Source organism: Lampetra planeri, chromosome 13 (assembly GCF_965212315.1).
Source record: "Lampetra planeri chromosome 13, kcLamPlan1.2.h2, whole genome shotgun sequence".
NCBI classification, from domain to species: Eukaryota; Metazoa; Chordata; class Hyperoartia; order Petromyzontiformes; family Petromyzontidae; genus Lampetra; species Lampetra planeri.
In genome coordinates, this window is record NC_136119.1 from 6,699,258 (window position 1) to 6,718,147 (window position 18,890).

Sequence of the window (18,890 nt, forward strand, 5' to 3'; positions counted from 1 at the left end):
GGTGTAACCAGGAGGCTCCTACCAGTATAAAATTACGTAACATAGCAAACTTACAGCGTGAACAAACCTATACTGCCTCCTATGACTCATGTATGTCCTTCTGGGCTCATTCATTGGAGCACTTCCCTTGAACTAATGGTCTCTTCAGTCCTTTCCTGAGGAGAAATGCATTTCAGTGCCCTAAATAGCAATGGGTAAAGCAAAACCACGACTCCACGACAAACATTCACCTCGAACCACTGCAGACTACACCAGCACATTTAAACAAGTTGTCACGCTCTTCCAATACCTCATTCGTTTTTATTTCATTTAATATTGTTACAACACTTTCAAGGCCATACCAATTTTTGTTGTCTCACCAAACATAATAAAACATTTCAAATAAACAAACACAATGATCCTGACAAAATAGCAATCAGCATTGAAGAAAAACAATTACTATTTTTGGTCCATTTGAAGGCTCCTCTTTGGCTGATCTGTGAATATCCTTAAAGAACTGCCCCGACAGGGATAAGTGGTGAGCCGCTCGCCACTTGACAACAACTATCCGGGCAGCTAACCAAAGCAACACGGTATTTCCCGTTCTATTACTATCTTGACATTGGTGGGAGCACACACAAAACATATGCCACGTGATCGGCAATTGTACGAACTACGTAACTTATTTAAGAGGACAGTGTTTTTTTATATATAAATATTAAAATTCTGTATATCAAGTGCATGAATACCTGTTGAATAAATGGTGAAATTATATGTAAACATGATGTACTGTTTTTTTCAACAGAATGCTTATCACAATTTGCGTTGATTTAAAGCCCCCTCCCATGAGAACACACTATAATTGCACACAATACTGGAGACGAAATTATTCCACTGTACAACAAGCAGCATGACCCCATTAGCCCCCCCAAAGATCGCGCTGTCCTGCCATATACTGTCGTCGTATTCAAGGGTGAGAAGGGTCAGGAGGTTTAATTAATAATGCATAGAATGTATAAACTAATACCCACAAAAAGTGTTGCAGTCCGGCGTGCACAGAATACTTCATCAAAGGTTATCTTCACGATTGAGCAGACAGACGCGGTCTGGACACTTGCACGAGGTGTCCTCTTGCGTGTGACACCACTGAGAACAAAAACGCTGTTTTGAATGTTGCTCTCATGCTCGTCTTCAAATTGACTGTATTCCCTACGATTCATATATTATAACAGGCGACTGCAACTCACCATAGAGTACGTTCATTTAAAAAAAAAGTGACTTTTTGTTTTACAATCCCATAATTAAATTTTAAAATATGCCTGGTCATACAGTGTATTCAAAATAAAATTAAAGCTTAAAAAAAATATATGCACGACAATTACATGTAATAGAGTCTGTGTGTGTAGCGGTGAGAAAAAAAGTAGAATTTAAATACAGATCGATCCCCATGCTCACTATATATTTACAAGTCCTATTTTGCCCTCAGGTTTTTAGAAAACCCAACCCAGTAGTTGAACTCCCAGAATACATGCACATCAACACAAATCTGTCTATCCCAATTAAATACTGTAAACGCGTTTGCACTTTGATCACTTTAGTGTCAAGAGAGACTTGGGGGTGTTGCTGCTGCTGCGACGTTCTGCTGTTGTCTCTGCCGCTGCCGCCGCTGCTGGGCAGAGCATCACGCGACGTCCCGATCTTTCCGCGCGCGTCGCTCGAGCGCCCACTGCATGCTCCACACGCTGAGTGGCCGCATGTAGGCGAGCGAGCGGAACACATCTTGCTCGCAATACGCCTCGGGCGTCTGGAAAGCCATGCCCAGCCGCTCCCACACTGTGCGGTACGTGCCCTCGGCCGTCTTGAAGCCTTCCTCCGTCAAGCCCTGGAAACGCGCAACACAACCGCTCACTTGTTGGGTGCTTTGTACACACGTTGCCACAAGCAGATGTTCGGCGCCAACTGCAGTCCAACTGCAGTGGTGGTTATACGGGGGGGGGGAAGGCAGGTGAGCTTCTAATGAACAGCAGAACCCGGACGCCCACCACCCCCTCCAACCCCCTCCACGTGTGCCCTCCATTTACAACGAAGATCCTCAGCATGGCTGAGGAGGCTCCTAAATTCAAGTTGAAGAAGGTCATCAAGGACAATGCCATCGATTCCAATGAATATCGCCATTGCTTCCTTCTTGCTGCCATATTCCACGACATTTGCAGTCAATACCGAACATCAAAGATTTGAACTTGAAGTGTCCCATGCAAGTGGCGTCCCCATGGTGTGCCCGTTTTCTTGGTCCCAGAAAAGTCACGATTCAAATCTTATGTTAACTGCAGCTTCAGAGTTTATAGTTATTTGTTATATTTGAAAAGTATTCCAGTTAACGTTGATGTAATTGTACTTATGAAATGGTTTTCCAAATGTAACTGAATGAGACATATAGTTTCCCCATTTTACTTCTCATATTCAAACCAAAAGAAACAGGTTATACCACCGACGCCGAAATGGTATTAAGGATTGATTCACACAAAAATTGACTCAATTACAACAAAACAAAAACAGAATGCTTATTTGATGCATAAACAAAGACTCAACGCTACAATGCACCATTTGTTTTTTGCCAATAAATAGCATTTTCAAATATAATAAAAACAAGCTTACACTCATTTAATCACAAAACATCAGACACGTGTCTGTGAAAGAATCACATTGAGCCTGTCCTATTAAGTCAGGGGACGGCAACCTACGGCTATTATGGAACTGCTGCGTGACATTATTTATTAAGAACCACCATCTCGTATTCACGTGCATTGCGGCTCTTGTAATATTTAGATTTTTACCCAATAAGAAAAAAATGTCTCTTCTTGTTTTTTTGCCTTGTTTGCACATGTACATCCTCATTGTCAATCCACTGCTAGATGTGGGGCCTCTCCACACCATGCGGGTCACTGGGGTTATTCGACCAAACTTCACCACACCGATCAGGGTGGGTTGATAAAGGCAAGGAGCGTAGACACGGAGCAGAGCAAGCACGGTATGAAAATAGATTGTGTAGCCACGTAACCACACAGTAGCATATACCAACCTGGCATTGCATTGTGGTCCCCCATTCAAGCACTATCCACCAGGCTCAACTCTCCTTGCCTTCCGAGATTTGACGACATTCGTAAGTATCCCGTTATATTTTGTCAGGTACATCCAACGTGTGACTTATTTATACAAGTACACCCTTCTACAACACTAAATACAAGTATGTGTTTCGTCCAGTGTACCAATGGCTTGTTCAAAAAGCATCATAGGAATCCTATAGGTCTGCTCATGCAGCCAAGGAACTGAAAAGTGTGCGGCGCAGAAGCACACATGCACTATTAATGTTATTACAATAAGCAGTTGTGGTTACTTTGGTGGCACTATTATAAGGAACAGTGGTGGTGGTTCCTGTGGTCGTACTGTTATTAGAAGTAACAGTGGTGGTTCCTGTGGTGGTACTGTTATCGTACCCGCACCTCCGATTAGCACGGTTGCATACGTACGGTGCGAAAGAAGTTCAACATACATCCACACACACACACGCACCTCTTGGATCATGGTAGCAGCCAGGGAATAGACGACGCCCACCCACACCTCGATGGACTGCACGCTGGTGGTATCCACCGTGCCGTTGGGCATCATCCCGTTGACTGCTCCCATAGTTCCGCCGGAGAATTTCATGACATTGAGGTCATAGATCGTGCGCAGGGCGCTCTGCACTTGATCTTTGGGAAATGCCTGAGGAGTGTACAGTCGCTTCTGAATTACATTATGCTCACTGAAGCAAAATACTTTTATACCCGTTATTATACTTACTGAAATATTAGGCTCCCATTTGTTGATCGATTCATGGTTAAAGGTAATAGATTAGTATTATGTTTCTGCCTGCCAGGCTTTGAATGTAATTTACAGAAGACAACGGGCTCCCTCTGCTGAGAATTCACTTAAAATGCATCCAAGGATGAAGATAAGATGTTACATGGGAAGGGATGGGGAGTTGATTCAAGAACAATCGATTCCTGATTCCTTAACATTTCAAAACCATTTCTACTTTTGGTAGGAAATGGAGTCGACTGCAAACCCATGATCGATTCCAATAATTTTCATTGAAATTACACAATTGCTTTTTATTAATTTAAAAGTTACCGTACTCGAACATCAACATGACTATTTCTTTAATAAACTATGGTGGCTGTAGGAGACAGCCACCATAGCTCCTGTGTGAATTGTGATAATTTTTTTGGTTACATTTAAACAATATTTAGATTTGATATTATTTCATTGTTTATTTTTTATAAAATAGTTATCATTGTGCGAATTGTGATTATTTACTGGCTATTTTTAAATATTATAATTGTATTTTTTTTCAATGCATTTACATGTAGGTATCCTCAAGTATTTGATCATCATTCATGAACCATAAAATAATCAGAACCTACAGCTAATGTTTATTCTGTTTTTGTATATAGTTAGTTTTCATCACTTAATTATTGAATTGCATTAATTCAGCAATAATACATTCTACAACAAAATAAAGGATTGTAAGAACAGTTGTTTTAAGGGAAGGGAGAAGGGTTGGAATCGAAATAGAATCTGGAATAGACTCAAAAACCCTTGAAATCAGCCATCCCTACATCACGGCCAAATCCATTGATTCCACTTCACCGAGCCAACACGTTTCTACCCTTTGCCAGAACCCACAACTGCTGCACAATAGGTCCTCCCCAAGGTCACCGAACCACTTGAATGCCTGTCTTGGCAACTGGTCCTCCTCCATTCATTAAAGGAAGATGCCTCAGAATACAGTGATATCTTATCTTATAGATAGGTAACTAGCAAGTGCATCGCAGATGGTCGAACACGAGTTAATTCGACCTATTATAGAGCGCCACTGCAAAAATTACTCCCATGCATTTCAATGTGACATCACTATGATTAGACCACGTTGGTATGCATCTAACGGATATATGTTTTAGATTGAGTCATATTTTAAATTCTGCTTTAATTCAACTACAAAGGAAGTTTCTAACCTTCGTTTTATCTTTTTTCCCAAGTGGCCATGACCTTTATACCAAATCCACAGAATGAACCCCAGAGCAGTGGAGTACTGGAACATGTTTGTGCAGTATAAAGGTAATGACATCCGTACCTCGTACTCTCCATCACCCAGATTGGAGGCTCCAAGATACCACTGGCCAGCACACTGATCAGACATGACACTTGCCGAATACAACTCTCCACTGCTGTCATATTTCCAATACCGGCCTGCATTGGGAGAAAAACAAACTGTGTGTCAATTTACACTTTTAATTCCATCGAGGGATCTTATTGAAATGTCAGGCTCTCATTTGTAAAGAATATTCAGACCTGTACGTGCATAGTAAGTTTATATTCAAATTGATCTTAATTTTTAGATTTCGACGAGATCACAAAAGATTGTACAATGGCCTACTTTTGTGTGGAATCATAAGCTCTTTAATGTTCCCTCTAGAGCACACGTGGCACTTTGATAAGGTCGCACAAATACATTTGGTGGCTGTGGAAATAAAACCGCCGACTTCGAAAACTGGCTTCGCAGCACTGTGCACAAGCCTAACAGTTCAAAGAAATGTATTCGTCACTTTACAAACTCACCCATCCACAGCTTGTTCTCAAGCTCACCTAACCCACCCACCATTCCACAGCTTGTTCTCAAGGTCACCCAACCCACCCACCGTTCCACAGCTTGGTCTCAAAGGCCTTCTTGCCCCGGCGTAGGATGTCATCGTACTTGTTGAAGCAGGTCAAGTCACCCATAATGTCAGCCATCTTCCGCATGGTGCACACGGAGGCAAGCCACATGCCCCCGCAGTAGGCACTGCCATGGGTAGGGCAGCACAGAGAGGATACCATGGACAACAGAATCGTATAAATGTAAGTTACCAAATTTCTGGGAGGCTCTATCAGGACACATGATGAGCTGGCATCCCGTGTCCATCAGCCCCAGCCACTATTACAAAGCTACACCAAATCAATCACGGGTCCCACTCATACAAGAAGTGGAATCGCCCTTTCTGATATTTGCAATGCAAAACATGTTCGAGAGCATTAGGCTCATAAGTAAACACTTCATCTCACAAGTTATTTCCATATTTTAACAAGAGCATGTGTCACTGCACACTTATAAATCCAAGAAAAATGTTTTTACCATCATGGCACGAATTTAGATTTTTTTTTTGCACAGTGCCGCAAAAGAGATTACTTGCATCAATGACGTAAACCTCTTTTGGAGTAGCTTGTATGGATTCATTAAAGACATTAATAACTTACATGCAAATGTATGTACAATGATATCACCTCTCCATTAGGAGGAAGTATCAATATGAAGGCATTAATGAAACAGAGCTGATCACAAAAGGGTCCCATGGGTTCTACAAGTCCCACCTGGCTCCTTTGACTGCCCATCCATCGTAAGTCTGATCTGCAGCGCCAGAATTTTCGATCAATCCATCGCCATCAGCGTCAAACTCAAGCTCGGAATTCATCACAATCTAGTTAGGGATTTTGCAACACACGAATGCAAGAGACAGGAGAGAAAAATACGTACATTTGTTAACTTCTTGAATGCCTTACATTTAATTGGGTACAATAATCGTATTCTTGTCACATCTCATTAAGTCTGATGATTAGAGTTGCAGTGATATGGCGATATAACCATACATTGTATGATAGAAAAAACGCATTTGTGTCAAAACAGATGAACACACACAATACGTATACCCTTCATGTGTCTGCAGTTTGTCTTACACAACCAATCGGCTCAACGGCCGACTTCTGCCGTATCACAAATTTAGAAAAATATCAATACATGTCTGCTCATTTAATTTTATTTTTTGCATTTAATTTCTAAACAAAACATTTGTAAAACAACACAAGATATAAACTTCACAAACAAATAGCTATATTACCTATGAACCACGTGTTGTCACATCTGAATAAAGTTGACATATCAATTTTAATCCTAGACTATTGTAGGAGTACATTTCATGAATTACTCAACGTGAAATTCACAGCACGTGCGTTAAAAGCATACTGGATTGTAAAGTTTAAGATTTGGAAAATCGTGGCAGTAGGATTATGTGTGAGTGAAATGCAGCTGAAGAACCTTTAAGTAATCATTATTCATAATGGAAGTACCGCAAAGCACAAAAGGAATACAATTAAGAAAAAGAGAAACGCAATTACATAGCTATGGGAAACTGACATCGTAATACTCATCATGAAAATGTACACCGTTTCACATCATGTCGTGAAAAATGAGATCAAGGCAACCCGAGTGATAAGGGAAACTTCCCAAGCGCAGTAGCAATTGAAAGCTCGGTGAAGGTTTTGTGAAGGGTAAACGCTCTTCTCTCTCCTTGTCACAGTTAGGGGGCTTAAAGGACACAGATTAAGAGCCTCCTGATCGTTTTATAAAAGAGAAAATGATGCACTCTCAGAATGAGAGCTGACTTTAGTGGAAACCACATGAAATACTGAGCTCTGATATATATATATATTTTAACCCAGGGATTGTGTACACCTCACTTAGCTGTGTTGAGACAAAAGATAATAAGATTGGTATAAACTTACAAACTATGATTTTTGGCACTGTGGTCACATCGGGGCCCATGTTGCAATGCGCATTGACAGTTATTTGAAAGAATAAGGTTAAAGCATTTGTGACTCATTCATTGTATAATTTTCAATTGACATAATAGCACTGTAGCAAAGATGAAGAAAGTGAAATAGATTATTAAACTTGAACATAAATCTAACTAGTAAGGATAACTTCGGATTTAATATCAGCATTGCTGTAAAACACCTGCTCTTTGCTGGATGTTACTGGGAAACAAACTCATAAAGGACTTTCATAACAGACGTACAGGTATAATGGATTTAATGCATACAACCATTACGCTTGACCTAACTATAAAGTATTAATTAAAATTGGGAATAGAGAAAAAAATTGACTCAGTCATTTTCAATATACAGTAAAACCTTGGATTGCGAGCATAATTCGTTCTGGAAATGTTTGTAATCCAAAGCACTCGTATATCAAAGCACTCCTATATCAGTTGTGATCACGTGATGCTCGGCAGACAAAGCGTATACACGTACTACTCGTATTGCAAGACCTCGCTCGTTTATCAAATTAATATTTATTTAAAATGTTTGCTCGTCTTGTAAAACACTCGTAGACCAAGTTACTCGCAATCCAAGGTTTTACTGTATACCTAATCTTTAACACTGCTTCATAAGGCCCTGTTAATTACCACCACTTCCCCTGGCAGAGTGATCCATAACGCCGCAATAAGCACGACACAAGTACATGCAATGCCGACCACTGCCTTCCTAGCAAGAAGCCCGGTGCATATCGCCGCACGGTGGCACACAACCTCATAATCTGTGCATTAAATCAAATCAGGAGGTTTATATTAATTACAATCCTTAACAATTCTACTGTGCACATGGTAAATGTATAAAAGCATTAGATAAATAAAAGTGATAACTTTTAATGGCTTTTTTTAAATGCAAGAAGTTATGTACTCAGCAGTGCATTCAGTCAGAACTTGCATAAGATTAACCATCTGCTGTTAACACATTCCACAGGAGGCTATACGGTACTAAACAATGGGATTACCGGATCCATGGATCAGCCATGAATCGATGCAGTGATTAACCGCCAATAAGTCAATACTAACGAGGCTATTGGATTAACTATGAACAAAATCAATGCAATCGACACCTCCCTGCAGGTGCCACAAGACCATATATGGGCAAAGATACACCCCTACGGGCAACACGCCTACTTTCTTCCATATATGGGCTGATCCACGCAGGCATTTCCCTCCAGGACACAGAGCGTTATAACAAAACAGCATCATAAGAGGCAGTGCTATAGGAGGTATCACTGTGGAAATAATTTGAGAATCAAATCGTGACAGCAAATCATGACAATTCATGAAATCACAGAAAGAAGAAGGGTGAAATGTTACTTGCCAACAACCCATTCAAACACAGAGATTTGCGATTTGGGCAGCTCACCTTGCAGACTGGCCAGAGTCTGTCGAGGTAGCGGCGGTCTCCAGTTGCGTGGTAGTCACGGTAAACCTGCAGCACAAACTTGAGGTTGAGGTCACGCCAGTCCCTCGTGTCGTGAATTAGGTACGCGTTCAGTCTCACCCAGGGCTCATCGTCTGCACCGCAACAGCGCACCGAGTCAGACAGGGGCCAGCTGGTGTGGCAGACTGAACAAAGTACAACACACCGCTGGCTGCACGACACAGAAAATCATTCTGTGTGCCACAATTAAACAAACGGTTTGGCTTGACGAAATTTCGTGAAATTTGTATTTTGCCAATTGCTTAAGCAAAATTTTTACGTAATAAAATAAAAATGGGTGCTAGCGAAATTATTTAGGAGGTTCCAATCCCAAACACAGTCAGGAGATCTTGTTATTGTGTTTACCAAAACAACATTGAACCATGGTAAATGCAGAAGTTCGAATCTGGTCCTGTAAATAATATACTGCATATTCACATCTGAAACCTAAATGGATTGGGAAATAAGTGCAGTCATTATTGTTTTGCATTTTCCTAATGCCCTCCTGACTTCCACCTCGATTAATAATATAAACTCCCACGTGGTGGTGTAAATGTATTGTAAAATCCTCCACCTGCTATAGAAAGGTACAACGTATACACCATGGAGTACCACTAGAGGGCTCTATCATGGCACTGCTAAAACTCAGTGAATTTTTTTTCTGAATGAATCTTCAAACTAGTAGCATAGCATGCGATTCACATGGGGCCTGGTGCAGAGAATGAAATGGGCACCCCACTATCTAATTCCACCCCCCCACTCTTTATAGCCCTGCACATCTGGGACTCTCCTGCCCATGGGCCCCGATGCAGTTGTACAGCCGGCACACTTGAAAGCCATGCCGCAGCTTCCAACCCGCATCAAGAGAGACCACCTCAAACCCTTGTTAGCATGGGACACACAGAGAAGTGGTGCGTAACGGCAAAAATCATCTGACATAGGTGACCGTTCCTTGCGTTGTGTTTTCCATGAAGTGGATTTTTTTTTTGTAACATACAGGGGTCTCCAACGTCGTGTGGGACCACATGCTTGGTCTTCACATTGGAGCGGCTTCCATTCATCAGGTGGGTTCTCTGCTGGGTATCCTCCGCCAGAATCGCACTCGCTGGAGTGAACATGACAAGACAGCAGGGGGTGGAAGCAAACAGACAAAACACTTACACTCACGCGAAATTATAGCTTATTAAGATAATTAACTATGACTTGACAGGAACTTAATGAATTGAGTTAATGTGTGCTTTTGGAATGTGAAACATTTTGTTATTATCTCAGAAGTAATATTCAAATCAATTTCAAGAACTATCATAGGAAGCAGCTACTGCAGGCTATTTTGTTAATATTTATTAACCGAGTTTCCATTGTCTCCCTGCAGCAATGCTAATTATTATGACCGATTCACGCATTGAACCCTGCGTGTGAGAATGCATTATTTTCAATCGCTATATTGTACGTAATCACGTTACGTAAACACTGCAGTTAACAATAGATCCTGGAAATACCATAATGGCAAGAAGATTAATCAACTCTTGAACAAAATCGTCATCCTAATTTGTGGCAAAAAACTGAATCGCGAGGAAGGGGGGGGCAGCATGTGCAAAGCCTCTTAATCACCTATAACTAAAGGTGTTAGCTGCTTGTACAAATTGTTATCAAATATTGTTGCAAAATCATTACATATATAATTCTGTAGCAACAGCTATGAAACGTCACGAGTAGCATCACTAACATCCATGTCACTGTATTCAAACTTAAATATCACAGTTGTCCCCACCACTTCAATCTATTCTACATTGCAGTTATAGGATGCCCATTTCAAGTAAAGCTGTGGCTGTTTTCCAATGACCAATAATTTTATATATGGCTACACTATTGGACACATTCACACACGTGGGTATATAAGCACACAGTAATGTCAATGACAAGGGCAGCATAGTGATTGTGGTTTCATGTAAAAAAAGATGGATTTCACCCTTCAGACACCCTTCTGTCACTCTGTGCCTTTAAATTACTTGACCTCAACATGTAGCAGCTTAAAGACCACGTTAAAATGTGCTTTCGTTCCATTTTTTTTTAAAACAAGGAAGCAGTTTATGAATTTCTTCCCTTAATTTCTTGAAAGATAATTTCCAACAGATGTAGCCATTTGCATTGACGATGCATACGATACGAATTAAGACGCAACTTAACGATAAAAAAGCAAGATTTATAGCACTCTAAAAATATAATAAAGTGCACGAAAGGCCAAAAAATTATCAACATGAAATTTAAAAGCTATTTAAAGGAATATGCAATCCAACAAACAGCACTGACGTGCTGAAATGTATTAAGCAGTCAGTGACATCACTGGAGTGCGATAATGGAGCGCCTCACTTTAAAGTAATTAAAACATAAAAGAAACTTTCAATTCTGACAGGGAGCCTCGGAAACACAGCCAAGGTATGTATCTACAAGTTGACATGCGTTTTTAGTTTGCATCTTCTTTCAGAGCTTTAACATATCATGAACATCATTTTTACATTACAGTCCATTACAGTCCAAGATCCCTCACCAATGTCATACTGGAGGCTGAGCTGCAGCTGTGGCCACAGCATGATCAGCGCAAAAGAGGCATAGAAGTGCACGTCGTAGGTGTTGAACATGCGGTACTCTTGCCCTGCAGAACCACACAGCAAACCGCGATAATAACATTTACAGCACAAGATGGACGCACTAGTCTTGGCAGGCATAGCCAGGCATGGTTTATAAATGCCGTGGTAAACACCAGGGCCTTTATTGCCGGTCTCACAGTGATGGGTGCAAAAGCCAATATCGGTATGTTTTGTGCAGGCAAACACTGAAACAGCAATCAAGGTCACGGCCTGCTGGTCCGTCAACGGTCACCAGTCGTATCCCCGAAACTATCATTCGCATTCATGTCGAAGCATTTTTGAGTGCTTCTGGGAGTGTGGTTTCAGATATAAAACTGACATTTAATGATCCATAAAGCACAGAAGCAAGGTAAAATTAAGTTAAGATTTCGAAGGGTATTAAAGATGTACATTTCTGTACCAACATGCTGTTGTCCCCGCATTCAAAATGTTTGTGAGGAACAAGTAGCCAGTATAACACCTCGCAACCTCGTCACTGTTCACAAGTGGGGAGGTTAAAACATTTAAGATGGCATCGTATGTCAATAAACACGGTGTGGCTTTACAAGTGGTACATGAGTGGCACTAAGCCATTTAAAGATGAAGCTAAAGCATCCCCTCACAATGCCCCAGAGGCCCATGTCGAGCAGGGTAGTGGGCCCGTGAAGAATATTAAGGGCACACAGCATATGGCTCGCCACACTATCGAGAAGTGGGCAGTGGCAGCTACCCCTAATCATCATGTGCCCATGGAATTATCTGATAGTGAACTGTCAATGCAGACACAGGCTTGTTAATAATAATGTCCATCATTCAGTAAAGCAGCACCGAGTACCAAGACTCATTTTCAGCAGGATTTTGCATTGGGAAGTATCACCAATGTCATGAATGAGCGTTTTGACATTGCAGCAAAACACGGGAGAACCCGACAGGAAAAAACAACAACGAGTTGGAGAGGATAACACTCAAAGCTCCACACAGAGAAATTCAATAATCTCCTTGCATTCCAATATCCTGACCACGTAGCCACCCAGTGGGTTTGGGAGTTTCACAAATGTGCAACGTGAGCCACTGCACCCAGCTCAAAACCCTACCACAAGACCTTGCAGGCATGCCAGGAAAATAAAAAACGTGAAACAAACGGCAGCACCACACACACGCTTATGCCAAACTGTGCCGACGCACCCTCGAGGTAGGCGAAGCGGCCGTACTCCAGCAGCGTTTCGTTGCAGGGCAGCGGCGACGTGCCGTTCATTGGCCGCACGTCATTGTCGTCGCACCCCTTGGGTGCTTCCTCCGTACGAGCCTCGACCCACACGGTTCCTCCATCCGTCACAAAGTAGAGCTCATTGAACACGGCTGACTTGTACCAGGCTGGCAGGGAGCTGCGCACGAGCAAGTGGACATCACAATGGCATTGCCTGAATAATTTCCCTCACGAGCATGAACAGTCAGTCAGCAGTTAACAGGTCTTCTATTCAACAGATGCTACTTTTATGCACGGGAAGGGGCTTTAAGTGGCGTGAATGCTCGATATGACAATTTAGCAATCATTAACTGCACTCTTAATTGGAACTGTTGACAATTTGATTTAGCAAAAAAATTTCTGTCACTTCATCTTGATACGAAGAAAAAAGTTCCTCTTTCTATTTTTTACTCGTTTTAATCTGTCCAGCCATGTGCTTATCACAAGAGCTATGACCACTGTGACATAACATCTAAAAAAAATTACTGCAGTAGAAAATATAAAATAGCCCGAGCTTTACAATTACTTTGACTTTTAATGATAATGCTGTTCTTACATTTATTTAGGTGCAAGGTTTAACTGCATTTCCGTAACCTTAATTAATTCTAGATCATGTGCTTCATGCTAACCTGCATTCATAAACGCATCGATGTGATGACTGCATCGATTTAATAACTATTTTACTTTTCAAAAAAATGCAGTGTGCTACATCATTATTATTTGCTGCAGAAATTGCGCACTTCGAATAAATATTACAAAATTCAATAAATCGCAGCAGGGTTTCACATAATAATACAAAACATGAAAATGTTACATCTATAATTAAGACAAGCAATTAATAAAGTACTTCATCATTGAATTTAATGATGCTGCGACTATTAAAAAGCAAATCTTTAATTTCTAAACACCCTATACTACCACCAATGGAATATGCACCTCACCTGTGTATCTGGGATTGCAATCCAACCCGATTGCCAAATTATGCAAAACTCAATTATCCAACTTGCAAAATTTCATTGTAGTGTCAGGAATTATTACATAAGGGCGCACTAATTCTTGAAATGATGGCATTGATTTTGATCAATCAATGCCTCTTCTGCCTGAACCCCTTGCTCTGGTACTCACGTGTCCTTGAGAATAGGGCTCTGCCAGGCCTCGATATTTTCTTCCCACTCCTTGTAGTGAGAGAGCGCGTAAAGGCTCAGCTTGGGGGCAGCCTGCCCATCGGTGCCAAACCAACGTGTGTACCGCCTGTGCACACCGAGGCACGCACGCAGGAGTGTGTGGTGAAGGCAGGCGGTGTTAAATCAATAATGTACACGTTCATCCCTTCTGTAAATCCACTGCTGGATGTAGTCTCCCCCATTCTACGGACGTTATTTGACCATGTTTCAACAAGCTGGCCCGTGTGGGTTGAAGGTGGGAAGCATAGAGGTTTGAGCACAGAAATACAGTATTTCAATGGATTTTGTTGCAATGTCCTCTGCTGTCTAAAACATAGCCCTGCAGCCTCTAACACCTGTTGTGCATGGTGATCACCTATCCCAGCACTGTCCAGGCTTAACCACGATTGACTTCAGAGGTCTGATGAAATTGGGCCTTATTCTGGGTGATTTGATCAGGGAAAAATATACAGATGTAATTTATTTATCGCACTGAGACTCGAGACTGCATTCATTGATATGTTTGGGCAATTCCTTTTATGGAAGCCAAAGCAGCCAAAGAAAACCCATGAAAGATGATGCATACAACAGAATACAACTCAATCGCTCTGATCAGCTTGCAGCCATTTGCTGTATTGCCATCCCCTGGCCACAGAGGCATGATTTTTTACTACAGTCCACAGAAACGAAGACGTTAGTACAGTTTGAGGACAGACCATGACTGTCGTGTCACGTAGGCACATAGCAAGTTATGCATCCCTCGGGAGTTAGGAAATAGTTGGTTGGGTCAACTGCCAGTCATGATCCACACCCTTCTGACATTCTTTGAGGCAACATTATGGTGACATTCCTTTAGACAAGATTCTTATGGATACATGAAAAGGTGCTACGCCAGGTTAATGCATTTCTCTGAAGAGTGTCAACAGTGCAATATACTTTGACCCCTTTGGATTAAAGCTTTCAACATGCTCAAAGAATGAGAGCGTCCCAATGAAACAAACAAACATCGCTGACGTACTGTACCTGCAGTACTCGCGCTCCTTTGATTTGAAACGCATCTTCGGCATGTCCCAAGCGAGGCAGAATTCCGCTTGTGCGCTCCCGCGAGCCATCACAGAGACGGTTGATGCCACTGCGGCGGCAACCTCCTGCCGGCTCCTTGTGGGCTTGCTGGGGCCTGCATGTTGCATGGTGCAAAAGCAGGGACCGGGCACAAGCGGATACAATTTTGAGGCAAAATGCAAAGACATACTTGACCTGCTGACAACCAGCATTCCAATGCGAGCTTAAGCAACTCGAGATATATCACATTCCATTGTGACAGTGGCCAGTGGATAACATCAACTATGTTAAAGTTGCCTGCTTTTTGTTTAGGGGGGAACATTTTTAAAGCCTTACCATTCATTGCAGGCAGCTCTCGTATGCAAAAAAAAATACTTGGGAGACAAACCACAGGCTTACAAATATAGAGTTTAGAAATTTACATTTACCGCAATGAAAACTTTTTTTAACACACCAAACTTCTGCATTCATACGCATTATTCATGTTAGTATTAAAAGTGATGCAGGGCTATCAATGTTTTGAGATAATTCTGCAAATGTAAAAACCTTTGAAAAGTACTTTTAAAAGTGATAACATTTTATGTGTGAGCTTGGCTTTACAGCCTGAAATCCCTCATTATTTTAATTTCCCCTTTTCACCATGAAAATATCTATTTTCAATAGGAACTGGAAAAACTGTTCAAACATGTTAAACGTCATGCATCGTGTTTTCTGAGTATGACGAAGTTAGTCAGCGATGCAAAACATTGCAATTTTCTTTATTTCCCTTCTCATGCAGTCAAAGATTTTTGTCAAGAACTACTACCAATTATCCTCAACATCATCTTGAAAATGTTTGCATCGGTGCAACTTAACAATGTAATGAAAGTGAAAAGGAGGGCTTGCGTGGCTATAAACTGGTGCAGTGCGGTACCCTGCGGCGAGTTGAGACGACCGTCCTGCATGAGGTCTGTCCACACCTCCGCCCCCAATCCCTTGGGGTCAAACTCTGTAAAGTGACTCACAGTTACACCTGCCTGTGGGGAGGAAGGAGCAAGAGCTTATCATTAAATTTCCAAATGCAAGTTTGTGCTATGACAACTGGGAGAACAATGCAATTATGGTTTCATCACGTCTCTAGTTAATTGTAAACAAAAGAATAACATACATGGTGTGCACGCAATTCATACCATTTACTGAGCAATGCAAATATGAACGGTTGGCAAACAGGCAACTTTTTAAATCTTAAAATGGCAAGATGTTTGTTTGCAGACATTTTGTCCTATGCGTATGCTTACTCAACGAAAACGCAAAGTCTTTTCAACCGATCACAAAGCAAACATTTGACATCAACACACAATATTCGCAGAAAGCAGTGTGGCGGCAACTTTCCTGGCGCTACAGACAGTTACACTGTTCGAGCCAACTCTACAACTACAAACCATGGTGAACAGAATACACAAACTAAGAAAGACAAAGTTACAATTGTAACATATACAACCATTATTCAAGAAACAAGGTTGATAACAACAAAGTAATTGGTACAAGTAAGCAATGCACTTTTGAATTTCTAAAAAGTTGCATGGGCATGACTGTGAGAGGCTAAGAATACAAACATTGCCGAAGGCACAGAAAACATGTTTGTTCTAACATGATAAAATCCCTGCTCCCTAAAGTTCAAGCCCAAGTGGTTCCTTAATCTCATGCATGTGGTCAACCCAGCCCATGTGTACGGTTACCAAAGCCAATCCACCCACGCAACAGAAGCGTGAACCACCAGATCCTTGCAAGAAGACGAACCCAAAAATCAGAACCCTAATGTCACAATACTTACCTAACCTGCGTGGGACAGACTTTCCAACACAAGCCTGGATTTTTGTTAATGATTAAAAATTATGTCAGTGACTCTATATGGAGTGTTGAACTATGGATATCAGCGATGCTGTATTCATGGTACAGAACTCACACTGCTGTCATGGCTCGACAAATATCTCAAGGTATCCATAGAACTTTAGTCGGAATGGATCTATCTAAACACATTTTCATTTCCAATCGATAGCTGCCAGAGCAAACACACTTGCATCCTTAGTTGAACACGTAGGCTTTAACGACCAGTATGGGTTAGATCGTGTTATTATAAATGTGTCGCAACCCTCCACCACCCGACACGGCCAATCAATAAAAAAGTGTGTTTTAAGAGTGAATCGACTCTTCTAATTGGCGTTTTGTTAACATGACACATGTTTTACTGATTGGCCGTGTGGGTGGTGGAGGATTGCGACACATTTATAATAACGCGATCTCACCCAAAAACCTTTATTATGAACACTTACATCCTCACAACTAGTATTTTTTATGCTGGTTTGTGTCTCAAAGTGCAACTTTTTTATCAATTTGGCCAGTTTTCAATTGGATAAATCCCAATTAACAAAACAACTTACATAAAAGGTTAGTTCAAATTGGATCATCCTTACGAGAGTTATAACACACCCCCTAATGTTACGGATAGACGGACAGTTAGAGCGAATGCATAAAGACTTCAAACACTAGATAGAAAACAACAAAAAAACGCACCAACATACTGAAAACACGCAATCTCTCCTCGGGAATTTGCTGAAGCTCCTAGAATGGCGATAACAACATCGTTGCACTAGCTTAAAAACCAAACATTGCTCCATAGTGCTGTACGCATGAACTTCTTGTGCACCGTATGTAGCCAACCACGCTAATCGGAGGTGCGAGGGAAGGACAACAAACTAAACACAAAAAGCAGTTTAAAAAAAATTAGTTTTCAATCTAGATTTAACAGTGCATGGCTCCAGTGGCTTCCTAATATAGAAAGAGTGTTCCAGACAGCCGCAGAAGGCCATCTGAAAGTGTGCATTGCAGTGACCGTCTTTGTTTGATGGCTAGACAAAAGCTGTTGTGGGAATGACCGGAGTTCCCATGATGATGTATGCTCCTTCACGAGATCAGCAAGGTATTATGGTTAAATTGTGGCAAGCACTTTGTGTGTGAATGAGTGCGACCTTATAATGTATTCGTTCGGCAACCGGAATCCAATGCACGGCTAACCTGGTGCTGGGCGGCGATGGCCATGGTGTAGGGATTGGTCGGGTGGCTGTGGTGGAGTAGGACGCCGGAAACGGCACCGTCGCTGGCGCCTTCACCCGCCGTGTGGAACGGCTCATTCCAGTGGCCCTCCTTGCCATCATGCTTGCGGCCTGCACTGTTGCTCATAGTGAACATGATGGCCACTTCCACGTCCTCTTCGCCGTGGTTCTCTATGTCCCACACGAACACGCCTGTGGGCAGGCTTGAGTCCTAGCAGCCGTTCAAAGACACGTGTTCGTGAACAAACATTCCCACTCTCGCAACGCGTAACTGGGCACAGTCATGGAATATCGGTTGCTATATTTTTTTATACTTTAATTTTGAACAATATATTTTAGAAACATTTTGGATGTCCTCAATGATCTCCAAAATATTTTTTTAAACTTACATATTTGTGCTTTCTGCAAAAAACACGACACTTCTCGGTGTTGTTTAAAGCTTGTGCTTTTATGGCCTGCACTGTTTCTCTGTTATAACGAGCAGCCCACACGTCCTTTGGAGGTGACCACCGTCTGTCCCTCCCTTTCACTAAACTTTTTTCTAATCTATTAGGATGAGTCATTCTCGTGATTT

General features: G+C 41.6%; 1 protein-coding gene across 1 annotated transcript in view; it reads right to left on the bottom strand.

Moving 5' to 3' along the window:
- Positions 1–280: 280 nt before the first annotated feature.
- The window catches only part of GBA2 (glucosylceramidase beta 2), a 28,187-nt gene continuing 9,577 nt past the window's right edge, over positions 281–18,890 (bottom strand). Inside the window, exons 6-18 of the mRNA XM_078600005.1 lie at positions 18,279–18,527; positions 16,138–16,240; positions 15,186–15,339; positions 14,125–14,250; positions 12,939–13,138; positions 11,675–11,779; positions 10,124–10,231; positions 9,070–9,221; positions 6,427–6,533; positions 5,718–5,860; positions 5,153–5,268; positions 3,550–3,741; positions 281–1,861 (exon numbers count right to left, since the gene is read on the bottom strand). Of these exons, the coding sequence (XP_078456131.1) occupies positions 1,661–1,861; positions 3,550–3,741; positions 5,153–5,268; positions 5,718–5,860; positions 6,427–6,533; positions 9,070–9,221; positions 10,124–10,231; positions 11,675–11,779; positions 12,939–13,138; positions 14,125–14,250; positions 15,186–15,339; positions 16,138–16,240; positions 18,279–18,527 (1,956 nt within the window). The 3' untranslated portion in view covers positions 281–1,660. The remainder of the gene's footprint in view (positions 1,862–3,549; positions 3,742–5,152; positions 5,269–5,717; positions 5,861–6,426; positions 6,534–9,069; positions 9,222–10,123; positions 10,232–11,674; positions 11,780–12,938; positions 13,139–14,124; positions 14,251–15,185; positions 15,340–16,137; positions 16,241–18,278; positions 18,528–18,890) is intronic.